Raw genomic sequence first — 26,727 nt, 5'->3', positions numbered from 1 at the left:
TAATAGCCCCAACCCTCCCAAAGATATTAGCATCTTAAGAGAGCCTGGAGGTTAATTTAAGTGATTTCACTAACTGAAAGGATTTCAAACAGTAGAATGTAGTAAAATAAAGAATTTGGACACAGTAGGGAGTCATTTGGTAACAAAGCAAGAAAGCTTTTCATTTACTCTGAATTCCAGACATAGCTTTGTACAAAAGTATGAGTATCAATCTTGTGCTTTGCAGTGCTCTTTATACTTCCCAGATTCATATTTCAAAATCATATGTAATGCTACTTGCAAAATTAAATTGCTGAAGAATATATCTGCTATCTTGGTTTAGGAAAAAATATGCAGAGAAATCTTTTAGCTAATGCACAGTTGCAAAAAAATTATAGAATTGGTGAGTGTAAAAGACACAAGTACCTATTTGAAACTCACCAAAAACAGATGTCTCCTTACCTCTGCTTTTCAGTGAAAATGCAATCTCTCTACCCATAGCACTTCCAGTTCCATAATTAAATTCAGTTGCATTGTTAATGTACTGTTGACATTAACTTGTATCTCATATACACAAGACTGGGAATACACACATGCTAACTTGAAACAGCTGTTTGTAAAATTATTACAATATGGCATACTTCTTTTAACCATTATGTCCTTCTATTTAAACATGATTTGCATCTGTAAGCACTTATTATATACAAAATTAAAGGAAGATTTATAACATAAAAGTGAATTTTGATGCTGCATTAATATTGCATTTGGTGATAGTATGGTAGAAAAAGAAAGCAAGTAGAAATATTTCTATGGATCAGCAGCCATGCCCATTGGTCTATATGCTGGAAGGGCAGGGCCTGCATGAACATCTTCCCATACACTTTAGGCTCCGATAACTTACATCTCTGAATGGGGCAATCAGTATAGCTTCTTTCCTGGCTCCTCAATTTGTGGTGTCAAAATAGCCGACTCTTCCAGATAAGTTATGTGATACTCCCTGCTTCTTTTAATAGTCCCATTTCTGGCTAGCTGATACCTGAAATTTCACAACTAGAAGAGTCTTACTTTGTCCTCTCTTAAAACTTCAGTTCCCTTATGAGGGCTTGAGATACGGTTCATTTAGACATGGGCATAACTTCATCAAATCCTTTCCAGTTTTGCTAGGGGCAGGGTGGAGAGAACATCTGCTTCTTCTGCGATGAGCGAGGTATAGGGGTACAGCAAAGAGAAGGCCTGAAGCACCATAGCCCCGTGCAACTGCAAGCCTCAGGGCCCAGCACCGGGTGTCAGCAGCTCTCTGAACTTCTAGCAGCCTCCCCATTGAGTCTAGGAGGACAACTTCCACATGTACCTGACATCTTCCCCAACTACTTCTTTTGTACTCCACCTCAATCCCGACTGTAAATATACTAAAAACCACTGAATTTTATGCTTTAAATGAGTAAACTTCATGGTAGGTAAATTGTATCTCAATAAAACAGTTAAAAATAATACATATACACAATGGGAACAAACATTGGGTACTTGCTAAACAGGGTATCAGGAAGTGATGTTATTAATACTATTTCTAACATAGTGCTTTGTCAAAGCCTTTTAGATAACTTCTATTTCGAGCACAATTTTTAACTCCAGAAAATGCTAGAGTTTGTTAGTGCATTTGTTTGTTGTTGTTGTTGTTGTTTTTTAATAAAAATTCATGAGTGTCTCTCCTGTGCCAGGTAATTTGTTTCTAAACTGAGAGTGCAAAGATTAAAACATAGTAATGCTAAGTGAAAGGAAGCAGCCCCAAAATACCACATATTGTGTGATCTTATTTATAGGAAACATCCGGGGTCGGCAAATCCATAGAAACAAAAAGCAGATTGGTGGTCACTGAAGTCTAGGGAGTGGAGGCAGGAAAAGTTGAAGAGTGACTGCTATGTTTCTTTTTGGGATGATAAAAAAAATTCTAAAGTTAGATTATCACGGTGACCGCAGAACTGTAAATATACTAAAAACCACTGAATTTTATACTTTAAATGAGTGAACTTCATGTAGGTAAATTTTATTTCAATAAAACAGTTAAAAATTTTGCTTATCCACAATCAAACAAAATACTCAGTCCCTTCTACATGGAGTTTACATTCTAGGGAGGACAAACTTAGACAAAGATAAAACGTCTGGGTTAGGGGTAAACAGGGAACGCCAAAGGAATGCAAAGAAAGAATACTTTGATCAGTATGTGAGGAATCAGAGAAAGATTCCTAGAGGAGATAGCATCTGAGCTAAGAAGTAGTGAACAGAGAAAAGAATGAGAGAGAACAGTGTTTGCTGAGCCCTTACTTTACATTAGAGATTGGATAGTAGAAAGATGAACGGCTCAGGGTAATCAAATAGATGATTGTAGGTCATTATATTGTGAAAATGCTATAATGGAGGTGGACACAGAAACCATCTAAGTCAAAAAGGGGAAATGAAAAGGGGTGGAGGCCAACTAGAAATCTGATTTGGAGGGAGGAAGTTACGAGCTGCAGAACTGTGATCGTGCTGGGTGTCCTCCACCCAGCGGAACCTCTGCCACCGTTTACAGGACTTAGTTATGCTGCCGCATAACTAAGAGTTATGACTTACCCCTCAGCCATACTGAGGATCATACTGAGTCATACTGAGGGGTGTGACTTACCTCTTAGCCACCCATCTCAGCATTTGCCAGTGAGAAGGCCCTGTGAGATCAGAGGGCAGAGGCAGGGCGTGTGGCTGGAGTCCCTACTAAGAGTGATTCCCATGAGTGAGCGTTACTGATCCATTTACTTGCGTCGGGACACAGAGTTGCCCTGCTCTCTTTCTTTCCTTGAGTTCTCTGTAGTTTTAAAGTTTAAACTATAGTTTATAGTTCTCTCTAGTTTTGGAACCCTCGTGACTCCATGGTCCCACATTTCCTAGTATCTTCTTATTTTGGCGATTTCTGGCAGTTCAGTCACTTGTCATCTCTTGAGAAAAGCATCTGGCAGACATCTCCCTTGACACATCCCTCCCTGCTCCGTCACTGCTTGGCGGAGGCCTTGAAGCACATTCCCCACATGTTCAGACGAGCACCTGGTGAAGGCATCTAGAGATATAGAACCTGTTATACTAAAGGTTTTAAATGCTGCTATAAATAAAAAATAAGAGGAATGTTTTAAAGGAACTAATTGGATGGATATAAGATTATTTGATACTGCTCCATTATCTATTTCATTGTGTGTGTATGTGTGTGTGTGCATACATTTTATCTATACATATACACACACCCATGTATTTATACAGTATGGATGAGTTTGTATTTGAAAATAATCCAGAATTCCTGTTTTCAAGTCTTTTATTTGACACACACTCTGCCCAGGCACAAACCAGGCAAGGTTTGGCGTTGACCCACCAGTTTTGACTTTCTTGTCTGCAGAGGCAGCATAACAAGTCCATGATCAGTGGTGAAGGGAAGGCATTTATTTTCACTGTATTTGATAACAGTCTGCTAAAGACTGCCCAGGGATGCTTCCACTGGAAGAGAAATCGACTTCAAGAAGCTCAGTACTTCAAAGACTTATAATGATCCCAGGAAAGAGAAAAACACCACATAAGCCAATCACCCACTTTGTGATTGTACATTCTTCTGGGAAATAAGAACCTGAGATGCAATGTCTGTATCAGCCTCATCTCAGAATCCATAAATAATTCATGGAAGGTATGAATTTATTTATAGGATAGGTGGCCAAGAGAGAGTTCCGGCTATTTACCAATAACATGGCTTTGGAAACTCCATCCTGTTGAAATAATTCCTGTTCTTGGCAGGAGTAATTTGAGCTAAGGGTGTATCCACACCCTTTTAAAAACATGCCATTGATTTTGCATAACTAATCTGAACATTGAAATGGGTATTCTATAGAGGCAAGTGTGAACAGACATTAGGTTTTCCCCAGGGGGTATGCACATGTGGTGGAAACTGATGGACCCAAATTTGTGCCATTTGATGACTAAACTCATTTCGGGCTACAAAGGCATTGTTTCAGTTTTCCTTCATAGTATTTTTAATTCAGACCAAATTGTATCTTATAAGTAGAAGAAGTAGTTGCAAATAATTCCATGCCCTGCCAATGACATAGGCACTGATTTTTAACAAAAGGCTCATAAACTCTTTTTATGATACTGCAAAACTGGAGAGCCCATGCCCATTAAAACATAAGCTTCGTGTTACATGTAATTAAGGCAAGAAGGAGAACATAAAAATGTAAGCTTTAAAATGTATCTTGTATTACATATTAAATGCACACAAAAATACTGCGTAAGTTCCATTTAAAAGGCAAAGGTAAGGACAAGCAGGAATGATCACAGTAGATGAGTGAGCCCTTCGGTGAAAAAATCAATTTGGAAAAAATGGGTTTCTATTTTAAGTTCTCGAGGATATACTATATTGATGATTAGAGCACATTTTCTATTTTTCCTGATTTTAAATCAGAAAATATCATTAGAGTCATATCCACTTGCTATTTGATTAGTCTAGGTTGTAAATTTTGGTCCACTAAAGACTTAAAATTATTATTTGCTTTTTCTTTCGAAATTGGACCCTCCAATGTGATTTACACTAAGAAGAGGTTGAAGAGATGTCCAAGAGCTGTCAGAGGTAGCTAGAAGGTGCTCATATGTATCCATCCCCAAACCCAGTGGAGGAGAGTTTCTCCTGGTGTGAAGGCCTATGCTGTAGCTTCCTTTCAATCCTGCACAGACTGTGATGTACCTCATGGACTATCGTAGGCTGCACTGCATTCAGTGTTGGCATTTTGCACTCTTATTTCCATGTATTTATTGAAAAGCAACACAAGAATTCTGAATCCCAGATATCCGGCTATTAAGGTAAAAAGATCTACTGTAAACCAAACAACTTCTTATACCTAAATGGAGATTAGTGGATACATGGTTATATTACAAGTTACAACATATATTTGTTTAATTTTAGTGTCCTTAAATTTTTTTCTAATATTCAAATTTATGATTTAATTTTAAAACCATACCAATTATAGACCAAACAAAAATTTGAGACTGGAAAGAAAATTAAAATGTTTATCTTGATGACATACACTGAGCTTTCAATCTGCATATTTTGAACAGGCTTTATTATAAAAAAGAAAGTGGAAACACAATTGAACAAAATATATAAATCAATCACATACCATCATTCAGCTGTGTAGCTTAGCGCTAAGAGCCGCATCAAATAGCTGCATTTCACCAGCTCAACAATAAAATAAGTCACTATATAGTTGAGAATCAATTGAACACATTTTGTATTTATGAAACCATGTTACTTCTGAATTCTTATGTACCAATAATCAGTTGTAAATATTTTGCTTTTAAAACATATCTAAACATGGTAATGGATTTCATAGAAATTACTCTTTTATATTATAAAAAGTATAATTTTTTATTTCATATGATAAAATGAATCATGTGATGCTACACATAAATCACCTTAACAAGACATCTTGGTTAGAGATATTAAATGTCTACTCATAACCTAATCTACAATAGAATATTTTTCCCAGATATATTACCAAAAGGGCTAGAAAAAAAGTCTTTGAAAAACTAAATTTTAAAAAGTCTTCTGCGGAGAGTGCTACAGACTTGGGAGAAAATACCACTCAACAGAAATCAAATCCAAAACCTAAGCTACCTAAATATTACTACACTGTAGGAATCCTTTTATGGTGTTTTCTCTAAAAGTGACAGTTTTCTAAATTCTCTAAAAGTAATTTTTTTTATTTGCCTTTCAAATAGACTTACACAATTTAAATAGTCTTGATAAATTTTCACAGTAATATTTGATTATGTATCTAGTGTGTTAAAGCATAGTGATCTGACATTTAATAGGGCCATAAAACAAATTCTTTACATTTCAGCAAGCATAAAGAAAACAAATGGAATACCATTTTAGGAGGACTGCATGGTCTATATGAATTAGAAAAAAATGAGTTCTATATCCCCCTACATCAAGTGAATGAATCATGAAAGAAATATGGAAGTTGATAATAGCAGTTACTGCAGCAATAAAAACATGATAAAAGGCTTTTTGACAGTATGAAACCTTGGAAGTTGTGCCAAATACAAAATCTTGTTTGTAGGTGCTGGCAGTATCCTGTTGTTTTTAGTAGGTCTTTGGGGGTTTCCGACAACTTCTGGTTCATCCCCTTAGGCTGAAGTGATCTATTAAAATGCCTTAGTTTCCAAGAGCAATAAAAATCATGGCAACTTTAAGTACACGTTTAAAAAAAAAAACAAAAAACAAAACTACAGTAGCATTTGGAGAGTAATTATTCCTTGATCCACTCAAAATGGTGGAATCTGCTATGCTATCATTTTGTGCTTGAACACGTATTTTTGAAGTTATCAGTTTATACTAGCTCACTCAGTCATTTTTGTTCATTTTAAATACATTAATAGCCACTGGTTTTGGTGAATTGGGGGGATTTTTTTATAAGATAAAAATTCAGATAAATTTTAGATAAAGACAATTGTTTCAGCATTTACTCACATGGAGGAGCCCTTAGGAAAATACTTAATAAGATCCTAACCATGATTAACTATCTAGACTCTTAATCTCACCACTATATTAGACACCCCTCCCTACTCTGCCAAAGCATTATAACTTTGAAATAACTCTTACTGGGTTACATAATTTTGAGCCATTTCTATATTTCTTCTTGGAATTCTTCTGTGAAAGGAAACTAAAAGAAGACATTTCAAATGGAGAATAGTATTAGTTTTTTCTCCATAAGCATCATGGGAAATATTTCTCAAAAATCAGTAATTTCTTCCAACACATTCTTAAGTAGGAATCACTGCTCTGTAGAGAAGACTTCTAGGCACATGGGCAAATAACACAAGGAAGATTGAATGACCCAAATGTAAACCCACCCAACCAGCAGGCAAATGTGAGCCCTTCTTTTTCATGCCTGTGCAGGATCTTATCTGCCTACTTGGGTGGCTGGCAAATAGTACACTGTGCTTTTAAACACACACATACACACACACACACACATACCCGTGCCCACCCACACACAAGATCAACAGTGACGCTTGGAAATGTTTATGCAGTTATTCTTGACTTTTAATGTTATAAATGTTTTCTTTAGTTTAGTTTGGATTGGATTCTAATAAATTCTTACCAAAATAATACATTTCCTGTAACTTTTACACCTAAAAATACGTTAAAATGCCTACTCCCATTTTTTTCCCCTTGAAATTAGGAACTTGCTAAATACGTACAAACACATGTGCACACACATACACATACACCTAGGTAAAATAAAATGCAGTTTCAGTTAAGGAGCAATTAAAATGATTCTTGGCATTTAAGTGTCTTATTATTGCTATTATTATTATTATTTTTAAAAAGCTTGTCACTACAATACATTATCTTCATACATTTTGGTCATTGCACAGTGGGAAGTTCATCTGATCATAAACTTAGAGAATATTAGGCTTAGAAGGGACTATCTAGTTAATCCTGTTTAACCACGCTATAATACTTGAATCCACATGAAAATATCCCTGCCAAGTGGTCACTGTTTGCATAGTTGTACATCTTCGGTAAAAAAGAAAATAAAAGATACTCTACAAACACAGACTATTACTCGTAAGACATTTATTAGCAATATTATTACAATTGTTTCTAAAATCCATTATTATTTCAGCAGTGAAGAGGCAAATACCAGAGTAACCTCAGTCAGATGATTACGGATAGGTCAAAATAAAATTATAAGAAATACTGACTGTAAAACTGCTACAGAGTACACAATATGTTAAAACATGATGGAGAGTCTACACACACAGGCAACGTTTTATGTCATTAAAAAAAATCACTGAAAATCTAAAAATGATGTTTGCATTTAAGCGTATATTAGAAAAGTCTTATTTTTAAAGTTAATACCGTATCATTCTTCTAAAAAAATTATCATCTGCCAGATGCAGATTTGTATTGTTTATATCAAACGATATTTGCATTTATGTAAATATAATTTAAGACAGTTAAATATAAATTCGTGTTTATCTTCATATAAAAATATATATAAAAATAGAGTATTTAAAGGAAGTGGATATTCATACAAAAGAACTGATCAATCAGAATAGGTGTTTTTTTCTTGTATGGTAGTGAAATTGAGGTATTTATATATTTGGTAATTTCAGCCATGTATTGAATTAACCCTCTCAGCTTCCCACCCCACCCAAAAAAGACAAACCTTTAAAATCCATTGTAACTGTGTGATGTTATCTCACAACAAAGCATTTGTATAATAAAGAAATTCACCATTTTGAACCTAAAGAGATAGAAGAGATAGTTCTCACTACTAGAATTAGGTATGTATTATATGTATGCCACAGTTTTAATAAAAATAATAATTTTATGTCTACTCTAAATTTGGATTTGACATAGTTGCCCAGGAAAATCAAAATATAGATACTAGTAACATAATACTATTTGTGGACATATGCAAATGCTCAATGGGAAAAAATACCTATGCATTTGAGAATGCATAATCCTTTGCAAAATATTTACATAAAATGTAATTGTAATTTTCAGTTACATAGGGCTGTAATGGCAAACACAAGATTTAAATAATATCATCAATGAAACATAGTGAAGTAATACAGGAGGCACTAAATTTTGTTACTTACTTTAAAATTATGTATTTCATTAATTCAGACTGCAGTTACCCATCCAAGTGCACAGATAGGACAAGAGGGAATGTTTATGAGAAACACAAGAAGTGCAAAGTTAAATATATTGGTGTTTTAACGATAAAATATTTCACTTTATATCTCTCTCATAGAATCTCTTCAAATTCCCTTGTGGAACATTCCTGTTTTTTCCTTTCAGTAATACAATTTAAAAAGTATAGGAAGAACTGTTTTTCATAAGCATTAGATTCACAAAGTCTAAGCCATCATAAACACCACATTTTCTCCTGGTGAAGAATGCAAGCACAACCTCTACTTGCCAGTGGAATGTAATTGGCTTTTCTCCTTTTCAATATTGATGTACCTATAGAGATGGTAAGACAAGACGAAAGACCATTATCTTTTTTCACATAATTCAAGTGTCTGTATTTCTCTTTATTATCACAATGCCATACCTGGCCCACAGTGGTTCTGGTTAATAACTCTGCTTCAAGTAACGTTTTTCTAGGTGTATCTTTCACTGTGAAATGGACTCGTGTTCAAGGTCACATCTTGAATTCATAAAGCTGTAAGAAGAAGTGTTATCATGATTTAACTGTGTGTGTACTGGTGTGCATGCATGTGCTGGTGTGCACAAGTGTGTGTGGTCAATCTCAAATGTGTGTGATGCGCAGCTCTTGGCTCCTAGAACATTGTCCGGGTGAGTAGCTTGTCTCCAGCTCCAGATTCAGATCTCCTGCAGGGCGCCTACATAGTCCTTTTATTTACACACATCCTGCTGAGAAGGATTTCAGAACAAACCTGATTTATTGGACCTCTGACATGATATGGAGATCGAAAATTTGTTACAGTGCTCTGTTGTAGTTTGCTTTGATTGCTGAAATATCTTCCCAGGATATGATTTCTTGATCTTTTCATTTTAATAAAGTTATATTCTTTGGATAACTTTGATTTCACTACCTGCAAATGAAGAGCAAGAAAACTGTGAGGCAAAATCAAGAATATCTGATCCTTGCATAACTAACTCTCAAACTTGGACATGCATCTCTGCCACACGGATGTTGCCAAAAGGGCATGAATATGACTTACATAACCAGGAATGGCTCTAACTTACGTTTCAAAAAAGACCAAGGTTAAAATTCAACTTTGTCACTTTTCTTACCTCATTGCAGCTGCCTCCAATGCAATTAAGGAACAGTCTCAGATGATTTATCTGCCACTCGTGTGTGTGTGTGTGTGTGTGTATGTGTGTGTGTGTGTTTTCAGGCCAGGCACACTAACATACAGTTTGACATAGCACCACAATAGGAAAGGCACTGGTGTGCCTTTGCCGGGCCACTGATTCAAACATGGTACCCTAAACATGTCATGGCACTCTTCTATAAAATGGCAATTAAAGCTATTTTCAGAGAAAAGAAAAAATTTTTTTCCATTGCAGAAGCTGTTACTTTTAGTGGTTTTGTTGCTCTGGGCACTTGCACTATTAAACTAATAAATTTGTATATTTAGATATATATATGTAGATTTAGTTTTGGACCTTTCTTTCTTTCTTTCTTTCTTTCTTTCTTTCTTTCTTTCTTTCTTTCTTTCTTTCTTTCTTTTTCTTTCTTTCTCTCTCTCTTTCTCTCTCTCTCTTTCTCTTTTTCTTTCTTTCTTTCTTTCTTTCTTTTTTTTTTTTGTATAGGAGGCTAAAGTAACTCCACTGGATGCTAATCTGCCATGTTGACTTCTGATTAACCCCAGTCCCAGGAAGGTCTGTAAGATTTCCAGTTTATCTATTGTTCCTTGTGTAAGAGCACACTTACGGTAAATCCTGCCCTTAGGTCAAAACAACTTTGATGTTATCATACTTCAATCTTCCTACACATCCCTCTGAATCACCTTTTTCCAATGGCGTATAAACTCTGAGTCTGGGGTGATAATGGTGCAGGGAACCACCATCGTGTCTTGCTGTCACCTGAGACACAGACAAGGCTTCTGTTTGTAAGTCCCTTTTAAAAGTTCCTTTCTAAGAAAATGGATTTGTTGGCCTCTTTCTTCAGCCTCTCAGCTTCCTGAACTTTTGGGGGTAGGTTTGCATAGATCTGCTTACCACAGAGAACAGTGGTTTTAAGAAGCATCATAAGTTATAAAAGGGTATATAACAAAACAGTTTATTTCCTATTTCTGTTCCTCACCCCAAGCTACTAAATTCCCTCCCCAAATAGATTGTTCATTTCTTGTGATTTCATTCATGGTTACTTTATGAATAGATATACGGACACATCCAAACAAAGAGGCTACATTTGTAATCTACTTGTATATTTTACAAACGTTGTCCTGGTGAAATCATATAATTATCAGCTTTAATTACTGAGTTAATCAAACTCAGGTTGTTAGCACTAGAGAGCAAAAGGGGGACAGAGAGAGAGAGATTGGGGGAAAGTTGGGAAGTAGAAAAAGAGAGGAAGGGAAGGAGAAAAAGTACTGGTAAGGATGTTTTGGGTGTCTTTATACTAAATGAATGACACATGGGGGGCTGGCAAGATGGCCAAATAGGAATAGCTCCAGTCTGCAGCTCCCAGTGAGACCAAGGCAGAAGGCGGCTGATTTCTGCATTTCCAACTGAGGTACCAAGTTCATCTCACTGGGACTGGGTAGACAGTGGGTGCAGCCCATGGAGGGAGAGCTGACACAGGGTGAGGTGTCGCCTCACCAGGGAAGTGCAAGGGTTGGGGAACTCCCTCCCCTAGCCAAGGGAAGCCATGAGAGACTGTGCCATGAGGGATGGTGCTATCTGACCCAGATACTACGCTTTTCCCACAATCTTCGCAACCCACTGACCAGGAGATTCTCTCGGGTGCCTACGCCACCAGGGCCCTGAGTTTCAAGCACAAAATGGGGCAGCCATTTGGGCAGACTCTGAGCTAGCTGCAGGAGGTTTTGTTTCATACCCCAGTGGTGCCTGGAACACCAGTAAGACAGAACCATTCACTCCCCTGGAAATGGGGCTAAAGTCAGGGAGCCAAGTGGTCTTGCTTAGTGGATCCCACCCCATGGAGCCCAACAAGCTAAGATCCACTGGCTTGAAATTCTTGCTGCCAACACTGTAGCCTGAAGTTGACCTGGGTCACTCGAGCTTGGTGGGGGTAGGGGCGTCTACCATTACTGGGGCTTGAGTAGGCAGTTTTCCCCTCACAGTGTAAACAAAGCTGCTGGGAATTTTGAATTGGGTGCAGAACCCACCACAGTGCCAGGCTGCTTCTCTAGATTCCTCCTCTGTGGGCAGGGCATCTCTGAAAGAAAGGCAACAGTCCCCATCAGGGGCTTATAGATAAAACTCTCCTCTCCCTGGGACAGAGCACCTGGGGAAAGGAGCGGCTGTGGGCACAGCTTCAGCAGACTTAAACTTTCCTGCTTGCTAGCTCTGAAGAGAGCAGAGGATCTCCCAGCACAGCACTAGAACTCTGCTAAGGGACAGACTGCCTCCTCAAGTTGGTTCCTGACTCCCGTGCCTCCTGACTGGGAGAGAGATCCCAGCAGGTGTTGACAGACACCTCATACAGGAGAGCTTCAGCTGGCATCTGGCAGGTGCCCAGGTGCCCCTATGGAATGAAGGTTCTAGAGGAAGGAGCAGGCAGCAATCTTTGCTGTTCTGCAACCTCCGGTGGTGATACCCAGGCAAACAGGGTCTGGAGTGGACCTCCAGCAAACTCCAGCAGACCTGCAGAAGAGGGGCCTGACTGTTAGAAGGAAAACTAACAAACAGAAAGGAATAGCATCAACATCAACAAAAAGGACGCCCACATAAAAACCCCATCCGAAGGTCACCAACATCAAAGACCAAAGGTAGATAAATCCATCAAGATGAGGAAAAACCAGCACAAAAAGGCTGAAAATTCCAAAAACCAGAATGCCTCTCCTCCTCCAAAGGATCACAGCTCCGTGCCAGCAAGGGAACAAAACTGGATGGAGAATCAGTTTGAGGATTGACAGAAATAGGCTTCAGAAGGTGGGTAATGACGAACTCTTCCAAGCTAAAGGAGCTTGTTCTAACCCAATGCAAGGAAGTTAGTAACCTTGATAAAAGGTTACAGGAACTGCTAACTAAAATAACAAGTTTAGAGAAGAACATAAATGACCTGATGGAGCTTGAAAACACAGCATGAGAACTTTGGGAAGCATACACAGGTATCAATAATTGAATCGATCAAGCAGAAGAAAGGATATCAGAGATTGAAGAACAACTTAATGAAATAAAGCATGAAGACAAGATTAGAGAAAAAAGAATGAAAGGAAAAGAAAAGGAATGAACAAAGCCTCCAAGAAATATGGGACTATGTGAAAAGACCAAGCCTACGTTTGATTGATGTACCTGAAAGTGATGGGGAGAATGGAACCAAGTTGGAAAATACTCTTCAGGATATTTTTCAGGAGAACTTCCCCAGCTGGACGTGGTGGCTCATGCCTGTAATCCCAGCACTTTGGGAGGCTGAGGCAGGCGGATCATGAAGTCAGGGGATGGCGACCATTCTGGCTAACACGATGAAACCTCGTCTCACTAAAAATACAAAAAATTATCTGGGCATGGTGGTGGGTGCCTGCGGTCCTAGCTACTAGGGAGGCTGAGGCAGGAGAATCGTGTGAACCTGGCCTGGGAGGTGGAGCTTGCAGTGAGCCGAGGTTGTACCACTGCACTCCAGCCTGGGTGACAGAGCAAGACTCCGTTTCAAAAAAAAAAAAAAAGGAAAAGGAATGAATGAAGCCTCCAAGAAATATGGGACTATGTGAAAAGATCAAGCCTACGTTTGATTGCTGTACCTGAAAGTGATAGGGAGAATGGAATAAAGTTGGAAAACACTCTTCAGGATATTATGCAGGAGAACTTCCCCAACCTAGCAAGGCAGTCCAACATTCAAATTCAGGAAATACAGAGAACACCACAAAGATACTCTTCGAGAAGAGCAACCCCAAGACACATAATCGTTAGATTTACCAAGTTTGAAATGAAGGAAAAAATGCAGCCAGAGAGAAAGGTCAGGTTTCCCACAAAGGGAAGCATCAGACTAACAGTGGACCTCTGCAGAAGCCCTACAAGTCAGAAGAGAGTAGGGGCCAATATTCAATATTCTTAAAGAAAATCAGAATTTCATAGCCAAACTAAGCTTTATAAGTGAAGGAGAAATAAAATCCTTTATAGACAAGCAAATGCTGAGGGATTTTGCCACCACCAGGCCTGCCTTACAAGAGCTCCTGAAGGAAGCACTAAATATTAAAAGGAAAAACCGGTACCAGGCACTGCAAAAACATACCAAATTGTAAAGACCATTGACACTACGAAGAAACTGCATCAACTAATGGGCAAAATAACCAGCTAGCCTCAAATGACAGGATCAACTTCACACACAACAATATTAACCTTAAGTGTAAATGGGCTAAATGCCCCAATTAAAAGGCATAGACTGGCAAATTGGATAGTCAAGACCCATTGGTGTGCTGTATTCAAAAGGCCCATCTCACATGCAAAGACACACATAGACTCAAAATAAAGGGATGGAGGAATATTTACCAAGCAAATGGAAACAAACAAACAAACAAACACCAGGAGTTGCAATCCTAGTCTCTGATAAAACAGACTTTAAGCTAACAAAGATCAAAGGAGATAAAGAAAGAAGGGTATAGGTATACCCTTATACATAATGGTATAGGGATCAATGCAACAAGAAGAGCTAACGATCGTAAATATATGCACCCAATACAGGAGCGCCTAGATTCATAAAGAAAGTTCTTAGAGACCTGCAAAGAGACTCCATTCCCACACAATAATAGTGGGAGACTTTAACACCCCACTGTCAATATTAGACAGATCAACGAGACAGAAAATTAACAAGGATATTCAGGACTTGAACTCAGCTCTGGACCACGCGGACCTAACAGACATCTACAGAACTCTCCATCCCAAATCAACAGAATATACATTCTTCTCATCACCACATGGCACTTATTCTAAAATTGACCACATAATTGGAAATAAAATGCTCCTCAGCAAATGCAAAAGAACAAAAATCATAACAAACAGTCTCTCAGACCACAGTGCAATCAAATTAGAACTCAGGATTAAGAAACTAACTCAAAATCGTACAACTATATGGAAACTGAACAACCTGCTCCTGAATGACTCCTGGGTAAATAATGAAATTAAGGCAGAAATAAATAACTTCTTTGAAACCAGTGGGAACCAAGACACAACATACCAGAATTTCTAGGACACAACTAAAGCAGTGTTTAAAGGGAAATTTATAGTACCAAATGTCCACGTGAGAAAGTGGGAAAGATCTAAAATTGACAACCTAATGTCACAATTAAAAGAACTAGAGAAGCAAGAGCAAACCAATTCAAAAGCTAGCTGAAGACAAGAAATAACTAAGATCAGAGCAGAACCGAAGGAGATAGAGACATGAAAAACCCTTCAAAAAATCAGTGAATCCAGGAGGTGGTTTTTTGAAAAGATTAGCAAAATAGATAGACCTCTAGCCAGACTAATAAAGAATAAAAGAGAGAAGAATCAAATAGACACAATGAAAAATGATAAAGGGGATATCACCACTGATCCCACAGGAATACAAACTACCATCAGAGAATACTATAAACACCTCTACGCAAATAAACTATAAAATCTAGAAGAAATAGATAAATTCCTGGACACATACACCCTCCCAAGACTAAGCCAGGAAGAAGTCAAATAGATCAATAACAAGTTCGGGAATTGAGGCAGTAATTAATAGCCTACCAACCAAAAAAAAAAAACCCCCAGGACCAGAAGGATTCACAGTCGAATTCTGCCAAAGGTACAAAGAGGAGCTGGTACCATTCCTTCTGAAACTATTGCAAACAATGGAAAAAGAGGAACCCCTCCCTAACTCATTTTATGAAGCCAGCATCATCCTGATATCAAAACCTGGCAGAGACACAACAACAACAAAAAAGAAAATTTCAAGCCAATATCCCTGATGAACGTCGATGTGAAAATAGTCAATAAAATACTGGCAAACCAAATACAGCAGCACATTAAAAAGCTTATCCACCACAATCGAGTCGGCTCCATCCCTGCGATGCAAGACGGGTTCAACATATGCAAATCAATAAATGTAATCTATCACATAAACAGAACCAATGACAAAAACCACATGATTATCTCAATAGATGCAGAAAAGGCCTTTGATAAAATTCAACACCTGTCATGCTAAAAACACTGTATAAACTAGGCATTGATGGAATGTATCTCAAAATAATAAGAACTCTTTATGACAAACCCACAGCCAATATCATACTGAATGGGCAAAAGCTAGAAGCATTCCCTTTGAAAACCGGCACAAGACAAAGATGCCCTCTCTCACCACTCTTATTCAACATAGTACTGGATGTTCTGGCCAGGGCAATCAAGCGAGAGAAAGAAATAAAGTGTATTCATAAATAGGAAGAGAGGAAGTCAAATTGTCACTGTTTGCAGATGACATGATTGTATATCTAGAAAACCCCATCATCTCAGCCCAAAACTCCTTGAACTCATAAGCAACTTCAGCAGTCTCTGGATACAAAATCAATGTGCAAAAATCACAAGCATTCCTATACACCAATTATAGACAAACAGAGCACTAAATCATGAGTGAACTCCCATTCACAATTGCTACAAAGAGAACAAAATACCTAGGAATACAACTTACAAGGGATGTGAAGACCTCTTCAAGGAGAACTACAAACCATTGCCCAAGGAAATAAGACAGGACACAAACAAATGGAAAAACATTCCATGCTTATGGATAGGAAGAACCAATATTGTGAAAATGGCCATATTGCCCAAAGTAATTCATAGATTCACTACTATTCCTATCAAGCTACCATTGACTTTCTTCACAGAATTAGAAAAAACTACTTTAAATTTCATATGAAACCAAAAAAGAGCCTATATAGCTAAGACAATCCTAAGCAAATGAACAAAGCTGGAGGCATCACACTACCTGACTCCAAACTATACTACAAGGCTACAGTAACCAAAACAGCATGGTACTGGTACCAAAACAAATATATAGACCAATGGAACAGAACAGAGGCCTCAGAAATAACACCACACATCTACAACCATCTGATCTTTAACAAACCTGAGAAAAACAAGCAATGGTAAAAGGATTCTTTATTTCATAAATGGTGTTGGGAAAACTGGCTAGCCATATGCAGAAAACTGAAACTGGACCCCTTCCTTACACCTTATACAAGAATTAACACAAGATGGATTAAAAATTTAAACATAAGACCTAAAACCATAAAAACTCTAGAAGAAAATCTAGGTAATACCATTCAGGACATAGGCATGGGCAAAGACTTCATGACTAAAACACCAAAAGCAATGGCACCAAAAGCCAAAATAGACAAATGGGATCTAATTAAATAAAAGAGCTTCTGCACAGCCAAAGAAACTATCATCAGAGTGAAGAGGCGACCTACAGAATAGGAGTAAATTTTTGCAATCGACCCATCTGACAAAGGGCTAAATCCAGAGTCTATGAGGAACTTAAACAAATTTACAAGAACAAAACAATCCCATCAAAAAGTGGGTGAAGGATATGAACAAACACTTCTCAAAAGAAGACATTTATGTGGCCAACAAACATATGAAAAAAAGCTCATTATCACTGGTCATTAGAGAAATGCAGATGGAAACTACAATGAGATACCATCTCATGCCAGTTGGAATGGCAATCATTAAAACATCAGGAAGCAACAGATGCTGGAGAGGATGTGGAGAAATAGGAACACTTTTACTCTGTTGGTGGGAGTGTAAATTATTTCAACCATTGTGGAAGACAGTGAGGTGATTCCTCAAGGATCTAGAACTAGAAATACCATTTGACCTAGTAATCTCATTACTGAGTATATACCCAAAGGATTATAAATCATTCTACTATAAAGACACATGCACACATATGTTTATTGCACCACTATTCACAATAGCAAAGACTTGGAACCAACCAAAATGCCCATCAATGTTAGACTGGATAAGGAAAACGTGGCACATATACACCATGGAATACTATGCAGCCATAAAAAAGAATGAGTTTCATGTGCTTTGCAGCAACATGGATGAAGCTGGCAACCATCATTCTCAGCAAACTAACACAGGAACAGAAAACCAAACACCTCATGCTCTCACTCATAAGTGGGAGCTGAACAATGAGAACATATGGGCACGGGGAGGGGAGCATCACACACTGGGGCCTGTCAGGAGTTTGGGGGGAAGTGGAGGGATAGCATTAGGAGAAATACCTAATGTAGATGATGGGTTAATGGGTGCAGCAAACCACCATGGCACATGTATACCTATGTAACAAACTTGCAAGTTCTGCATATGTATACCAGAACTTAAAAGTATAATAAAAATAAAATAAAATAATAACAAATTATGAATTTCATCACTTTAATGTAATTATAACATACTTTTTCTGTCACTATTTGGACATATAAACTAGTATCAATGACTAATGAAAGTAATTCTAGCTTACGCAGTTTTTAAAAAATTGTTTTGAGTTATACATAATAATTTAGGTACATATTTTTTCATCTCATATAAGGTATTGCAATGAAAATGGTTCCATGTAAACAAAATTGAATATTTTTTCAGAAATCCCATGATATCTATTTGGAAGAGAAATAGTTTTAGTTACATTGCAAATGAACTTGAACCATTTCTTAAAAGTTATTTGAATAGAAAATATGTAAAGATCTATACCAAAATATTAACAGTAGTGGCCTTTTGGTAGAGGAATTATAGGACATTTTTAACGTATTCTTGTAACTGTTGGCTTGAGTTTTTTCTTTTAGTGTAATACAATGAATGTGCATTATTTTGTAATGATAAAATTGTGAAACTATTCACAGTTGAAGAAAAAAATGAAACAATAATATGTTTTAAGACCAGTTACACTCTGCTGACCACAAAGAGGTGTTTTCCTGTAGCTATGGAAGGTTTGGCTTTGTCTTGATCAGGCCCTCACATCAGGTAACTCTTAAGAAATCCAGTGAAATCAGGAGGTTGTAGTGAGGAATCCCTGTGGATTGTAATTTAGAGCTCAGTTTGCAGTCAACCACTGATTAATAATCTAGGTCCTGGGGTCAAAAGTTTCTACTGTGTACAGCTCTTTCCACCCTTATTTGGTTATATGGTAACTCTAAATATGATAGGCAGGAGAGGTACATCAATGTTTTCCTGAAAGTTTTGTCAATTTTAGAGGAGGTTTGTACTCACAGCAAGATTAGTGAACAGTCTTCAGGAAGTTTATTTAAGAAAACATTTAAGCATAAATATCACATTCGACCTTGACATAATATTTTTCCAATGTTCTGAAGCCAAAATAAGGTTAATTTTGTTTATACGATTTTATCTAGAGTTCCGGCTTTTGCAAGTGCCTGATGGTCTGCATACTAATTACATGCAAAGTAGAAAAGGGTCCATCCCAGTGAAAAAGGTTATAGTTCTTTAAACATTATTTTAATATTTGTGTGATTTTAGGTTGAATTTAAAGCTGCATTACAAACATTGGATAATGCTGGTGTAGATGCTTACAACAATCTTAAATGTGATCCATAAACGGGATATACAAAAATATAGATCTCCAGTGTATCTGCTGAAGCATATGGCTTCCATTTGGGAGTAGTGTCAGTATTCTGACAAATCTCAATGGGAAGGTTGATATTTCTATTTTTAGAGATCACTAAATTGATGTCTGAGAAAGGAAATCAGGATGATAGGGCCTCTTGTAGCTTCTGAGGACCAGGCTAATGCCTTCTACAGGGCCAGTGCTCCCATATGTTCTTCAAGATAGAACTTTTCATGCCCAGGCCAGTGACTGGCCCAACACTTAATTCACTTGGTTTCCCTTGGAAACTATTTTGTAGAAAATAATCAAAGATGATGTTTCCTAATCCCTTTGTTAAGTCATTAGCATCCTGATACTATAAAGAATTAGTTCAATTTTGATTTGTAAAAATTCCTTTGCCATTGTGAATTGAATCCAGGAGCATTAAAAACATCTTACAGTATTTTATGCTGCATCACTAGCCCATACAATTTATTTCAGGGATGCAAAATGTTTCAATATTATGAAATATTTCATTACAGAAAATTACCAAACAATTATATGTAACTGTATGATTGTTTACCCTGAAAATCCAAGGAATATACTGAAAAATAATTAGATATTATAAAGTTAACATTTGAAAATTGTATAACTTTTCTGTAGTCTATAAATAATTAGTAAGAAATATATTAGAAGAAAGATCCCATTACAATACTGAAACAACTTCACTAAATTCAACAATGATATATAGGATGCAGGTGAAAAATATATCAAAAGTTTAATGAGTCATTAAAAAGCACATGAACAAATGCAGACATGTCATGTCAAATCTTCCCAAGTTAATTAAAATGCTATTCCAATTGTAATCACAGAAGAATTTGGGGAAAACATGAAAAAAAAATTCTAAAATACATCTTAAAGAATAAATGTAGGAAAATAGTTAAGACCATCTAAAAGGAAAAAAAAAAAGTGATTAAGAGGAGACTTTCAATGCCAGGTATTCATTAATCACTATGAATAGAGTCTACAAGCATGACTCATTATGATTTGAATCTACCATCAGCTGACTGAAGGAGTGCTAGTGGTCACAAACTTGGTGCTTCTTCTCTGGTTTCTGATGCCTTCCCTGGCTGTTACACCTCTCAGTTTTCCTTTGGAAACCTCTTTTCCATGGTAAACAAAGTCTCTTAGAGAGTCACCATTGTCACTGAAGGTTTCCTTGGTTTCATTGCCAAAATTTAAATGTTGCTTCTCCAGGAAGACACCACAACCCTCTTGTGTATGTGTGTGTGAATGTGTGTGTGTGTCTGTGTGTGTGTGGCAGCAGAAGGTAGGGGGTATAAAAGGGTGGCACTGATGGTGGTGCTACTTGTCCTACCATGGTTAATGATCTTTAAATCCCAGATGATATGGTTAGGCTTTGTGTCCCCACTCAAATCTCATCTTGAATTGCAATCTCCATAATCCCCATGTGTCAAGGGAGAGATGAGGTAGAGGTAATTGAATCGGGGAGGTGGTTTCCTCCATGCTGTTTTCATAATAGTGAGTGAGTTCACATGGGATTTAATAATTTCATAAGGGGCTCTTCCTCCTTCACTTGGCACTTCTCTTTCCTGCCAACTTGTGAAGAAGGTGCCTGCTTGCCCTTTGCCTTCTGCCACGATCATAAGTTTCCTGAGGTTTCCAAGTTTCTGAGTCCTCCAAGTCTCTAGGAAGTTCCAAACATTTTCCCATCTTCTTCTGAGCCCTCCCAACAGTTCAGCTATGCTGAACTGTGAGTCAATTAAACCTCTTTCCTTTATAAATTATGCAGTCTCAGGAAGCCCTTTATAGCAGTATGAAAATGGACTAATACACCAGGTGTAGTTAATTTTCTCTGAACATCTACTGCTACTTCAAGGACACCACTTTTCCATCTGCAGCCTTTATTCCTGTTATTTGGGGACTCATGTTATCCAGTGATAACTTGTTCTAACATCTCTCCAATGCTGCCATCCACCAACTTCTTGAGCACATGTGTAATCCTGTTATCATCCTAGATATTAACTGGATTTTTAAAAATCAAATTTGATCAGCCATTAACCTTATAATCCTTCAGAATCTCCCAGGGGTAGGAGAAAGCATGCCAGTGGAAAAGTAGTGTGTCTTCTAGGAGGATCCCAGGTTTGGACTGAGGGATTCAGTAATACATGGGCCTGTGTAATGCACTGACAGGCAAGGCATTCCTGCCAGGCTTATTTATGAGACTGAGGAAACCCTGGGGAAAGAACCTTGAGGCTGTGTCTTCTACTTTCAGATGCAACTTGGCATGTCTCACCTCTACAAAGATGAGTGATATGATTTGGCCATGCCCCACCCAAATCTCATAATGAATTGTAGTTCCTGTAATCCCCACATGTCATGAGAGGGACCTGGTGGGAGGAAACTGAATCATGGGGACAGTTACCTCCACGCTGTTATCACAATAGTGAGTGAGTTCTCAGGAGATATGATGGTTTTATGAGGAGCTTTCCCCCACTTCACCATGCACTTCTCCTTGCTGCCACCATGTGAAGAAAGACATGTTTGCTTCCTTTCCACTATGATTATAAGTTTCCTGAGGCTTCCCCAGCCATGCTGAACTGTGAGTCAATTAAATCTCTTTCCTTTATAAATTACCCAGTCTCACATATGTCCTCATAGCAGTGTGAGAACAGACTATTATAGTAAATTGGTACCTAGTAGTGGGGGACTGCTGTAAAGATACCCAAAATGTGAAAGTAATCTTGGAACTGGCTAACAGGCAGAGGTTGGAACAGTTTGGAGGGCTCAGAAGAAGATAGGAAAATGTTTGGAACTTCCTAGAGACTTGGAGGGCTCAGAAGACAAAGATGTGGGAAAGTTTGGAACTTCCTAGAGACTTGTTGAATGGCTTTGACCAAAACGCTGACAGTGATATGGACGATAAAGTCTGAGCTGAGGTGGTCTGAGGGAGATGAGGAACTTGTTGGGAACTGGAGCAAAGGTGGCTCTTGTTATACTTTAGCAAAGAGACTGGTGGCATTTTGCCCCTGCCCTAGAGATCTGTGGAACTTTGAATTTGAGAAAGATGATTTAGGGTATCTGGCAGAAGAAATTTCTAGCCAGCAAGTGTTCAAGAGGAAGCAGAGCTTAAAAGTTGAGACAATTTGCAGCTGATGATGATGTGACAGAAAAGAAAAACACATTTTAGGGGATAAATTTAAGCCAGCTGCAGAAATTTGAGTAAGTAACGAGGAGCCAGGTGTTAATCACCAAGACAATGGGGAAAATGTCTCCAGGGCATGTCAGAGACCTTCATGTCAATCCCTCCCATAACAGGTCTGGAGGACTAGGAGGGAAAAATGATTTAGTGGGTCAGGCCTAAGGCCCCATGCTCTGTGCAGCCTCAGGACATAGTGCCCTGTGTTCCAGCTGCTTCAGCTCCAGCTGTGGCCAAAAGAGGCAAATATACTGCTCAGGCCATTACTTTAGAGAGTGCAAGCCCCAAGCCTTGGCAGCTTCCAAATGGTGTTAGGCCTGCAGGTGTGCCGAAGACTAGAATTTAGGTTTGGGAACCTCCACCTAGATTTCAGAGGATGTATGCAAATGCCTGGATGTTCAGGCAGAAGTTTGCTGCAGGGGCAGAAGCTTCATGGAGAACCTCTGCTAGGACAGTGCAGAAGGGAAATGTGGGGTCAGAGCCCCCACACAGAGTTCCCACTGGGGCACTGCTGAATGGAGCTGTGAGAAGAGGGGCACTGTCCTCCAAACCCCAGAATGGTAGATCCACCAACAGCTTGCACTGTATGCCTAGAAAAGCCAAAGGTACCCAATGCCATTCTGTGAAAGCAGCTGGGAGGGAGGCTGTACCCTGCGAAGCCACAGGGGAGCTGCCCAAGGCTGTGGGAGACCACCTCTTGCATCAGCATGACTTGAATGTGAGACCTGGAGTGAAAGGAGATCATTTTGTAACTTTAAGGTTTAATGATTGCCCCACTGGATTTTGGATTTGAATGGGCCTCTAGCCCCTTTATTTTGGCCAATTTCTTTCCCTTTGGAATGGGTGTATTTACCCAATGTCTGTACCCCCATTTTATCTAGGTAGTAACTAACTTGCTTTTGGTTTTGCAGGCTCATCGGTGGAAGAGACTTACCTTGTCTCAGATGAGACTTTAGACTTCGACTTTTGGGTTAATGCTAGAATTAGCTAAGACTTTGGGGGACTGTTGGAAAGGCATGGTTGTGTTTTGAAATGTGAGGACATGAGATTTGGAGAGGGGCCAGGGGCAGAATGATATGGTTTGGCTGTGTCCCCACCCAAATCTCAGCTTGAGTTTTAGTTCCCATAATCCCCATGTGTTACGAGAGGGACCTGGTGGGAGATATTAATAATGGTTATCTCTATGATGTTCTGATGATAGTGAACGAGTTCTCATAAGATCTGATGCTTTTATAAGGGACTTTTCCCTCACTTCACTCTGTACTTCTCTTTGCAGCCACCATGTAAAGAAGGATGTGTTTGCTTCCCCTTTTGCCAGAGTTGTAAGTTCCTTGAGTCTTCCCCAGCCATGCTGAACTGTGCGTCAATTAAACCTTTTTCCTTTATAAATTACCCAGTCTCGGGTATGTGCTTATAGCAGCATGAGAACAGACTAATACAGTGAGATTAACTGAGTTCTATGATACTGTGAGCAACTATAAGTAAATGCTGAAAAATGTGTTTCACTAAACAGTATAACTCACTGGAGCCCAGGCTTTGGAAACCCACCAACTGAGAATACACAAAGGGACAAAGTAAGGCTCTGCACAGACAATTGTGCAGATTTGGGACTATGAGGGCATGCATCAGGCAGAGCCATGGGAGACAGTCACCATGGTTAGTGCCTGGGATGGCTGCAGCATGTGTGCTCTTAGACAGGCAACAAGAAATCAGACGTGGCAGTGTGTGCTGGAACAGCTCTGAGCCCATGGGAGTGGGCTTGTCCCAGAGCTCCTGTTTGGGAGGACCTATAATATTTACACAGAGTTAAAGTTAAAGTTCCAACATGAGCAGATGAGGAACAGAGTCTGGGTAAAGAGGGTCATGTATGTTGTATTTAAGGTGTCTGTATGTCTCTCTTCCCCACTCTTAGTGACTAGAAATCTAAACACATAGAGCTTAGCACAGGAGCTGGAATGCATTGCATGCTCAATACATTTTAGTTAAACTTGCAAGTATATTTTGTCTTACATTATTGTGTTCTTGTCTAGATGAAGGGTGCAAATTCCTTTGTAGATAGCTTTCTAGAACTTGACGGCAAGATATAAATTAAAAGCTGAGTACAAGGAGAATTCAATACTGAGATAGAAGAATGAAAAATTCACATTGCAGATTAAAATGAGGTTTAAACTACTATTCCCTAAAGTGTTTATGGTGAAATAAAGTAGTTCTATATGAAGCCCAATCTCATATAAATCCAGTGGCCATAAATGTGGTCCTAATACTTTTAATTGCATGCGATTAAAATCAAGAATGTAGATTTAAAACAGAACTATGTACCAAAGGGCTAATTGAGTCTCTAATGTAGAAGAGAGGAGTTTTTGTTTTTATTGTATATACTTAATTGTTATAGTGAAAACGAATTCATGGAAGGAATCCTTTTGTAATGAAAAAGTAGAAGAGAAACAAAATGATTCTGTATCTTGTAGAATTACAATTTAATGCTTTGTTTTTTCCATATAATATCCATCCTTCAATCTTCAGAGTTGTCTGCGTCAGGAAACACATGGAGTAATTCAGATATGCTCCCTACCCTCAAGGGGACTATATAAAGACACATGTCTAAGATACTTGAAGTAAGAACAAGAATGAAGTGACTTCAAAGACATTGTCTGAGACTAGCTCCCCAAGGTCAGGCACCATGTTGTTTCCATGTTATGAATAGTTCCTTAGTACATTCAAAAGACTTAGTGCTAATTTATGGTGGGCATGATCATCTGTTCACACAGCTATTATTCCTGTGAACGTGTGTGTAAAATTCAGTGTCCAGCATTGCTGTCAAACTGCTGTTGCTGAGTCCCTGAGTTTCAAAATATTACCTTATTTTACTTACTCTTATAGGCTCTAAAGTAAAGAAAAAGGAGTTAGCTGCATTTTTAAGGCTTGGAAATGTTATGCCAGTGAAAGATGTTTGATACCTGTATAGTAAGGAGCAAATTGCTCCTTTCCTTTGATCTCATGTGTGGAAATGTGCCCATTTGGGTCCTTTCCAAAATCAGAGAGCCATTTGGGGTTATTAAAATCCAACTAAAGTGTCAACTGGAATGTGACTTTGAAAGAAAGCTGCTTGTAATGCACATGTTAGGTTACCTTTGAGGCATAATAATAATAGTAAACAACAAAATGAGCCATTAGAAAACATCAGGGAAAGATTTAGACCTTGACACAGAGACAAAAGGCCTCAGATGTTTGTATACAGTGGTTACCTTAATCAGAAACAAATTCTAATGGTTTGATACATCCAAATGCTTCTCTACATTTCGGTGCAGATGACTTGAGCACTGAAAAACAGACATGTATATCTAAGGGGAAAGGAACTACTACATATGGTTAATAATACATACATGTGTGATTTGGCAAATGTTTGCATTATGTTAAACATGAGTGTTAAAGGATAATTTTTATTTTGCCAGTTTAATCTGAAGTAACTCCTCTTTTGTGTTTATTTTCTTTTTGTGAATTTGCTACATTGAAGTACATTTAAAAGTAGGTAGAGATGGTGAAGGACAATTTATCTCCATGCCGTGTGATAATCTGTTGGATCAGCATTGTTCCATAAGTCTTATAATAAAAATTGTTTTTCTCACAGCAATGTTCACATTTGATTAAGTTACATGTAAGATTTTCAAGTAAAGATTACAGTGTTTCAAAGACAAATATTTTTAATATACTGACTATAGAAATTTAGGAAAACAATTTTGGAGATAAAATAGAGTTTTTAAAGTATAAGATCTTATAGACTATGTAAATGATCACTTTTCTGTGACTCAGTGTAGCAAGAATTGAAATTCTGTGCTGTGGAGTGTAGACGTAACTTTTACTTTTTTATAGATTCCTTACACGGTAAGTGATCTGCCAGTTTATAATTATAGATACTTCCACAGCTCCACGCCATTAAAAACGTGGGTACAGAGAGATTTCAGAAGGCATAAAAATGGCCACAATTCAACTTGACTGGATTTGGCCTACGGGAATTATAAGACTTCCCAAACAAACAAAAAATTGTCCTAATTATGAAACAAAACTTAACGTTGCAATGTTTACTATTAAATGTCGGTAATTTCAACACTCAAAATTGATTTCACATAAACCGTCATCAGAACGCGTGTACTGCCATGTCAATTAACTGCTGCATCTAAAAATAACTTTGAATTTCCAAAAAGCCAGTACAAAAGGGAAGGCTTGGTGAACTGG

The 26,727-nt window shown here is 38.1% G+C and overlaps 1 protein-coding gene across 8 annotated transcripts in view; it reads right to left on the bottom strand.

Annotated features, from left to right (window-relative positions):
* Positions 1-7,613: 7,613 nt before the first annotated feature.
* CPED1 (cadherin like and PC-esterase domain containing 1) overlaps positions 7,614-26,727 on the bottom strand; it is a 311,005-nt gene continuing 291,891 nt past the window's right edge. For all 8 annotated transcript variants that reach the window (XM_077997209.1, XM_015134794.3, XM_015134793.3 and 5 more), the window contains one exon: positions 7,614-9,624. In XM_077997209.1, the coding sequence (XP_077853335.1) occupies positions 9,412-9,624 (213 nt within the window). In that variant the 3' untranslated portion in view covers positions 7,614-9,411. The remainder of the gene's footprint in view (positions 9,625-26,727) is intronic.

Source organism: Macaca mulatta, chromosome 3, assembly GCF_049350105.2.
Source record: "Macaca mulatta isolate MMU2019108-1 chromosome 3, T2T-MMU8v2.0, whole genome shotgun sequence".
In the NCBI taxonomy this organism is placed as follows: domain Eukaryota; kingdom Metazoa; phylum Chordata; class Mammalia; order Primates; family Cercopithecidae; genus Macaca; species Macaca mulatta.
The sequence above is the reverse complement of the archived record's forward strand: the minus strand, read 5'-3'. Positions and strand labels throughout refer to the sequence as shown.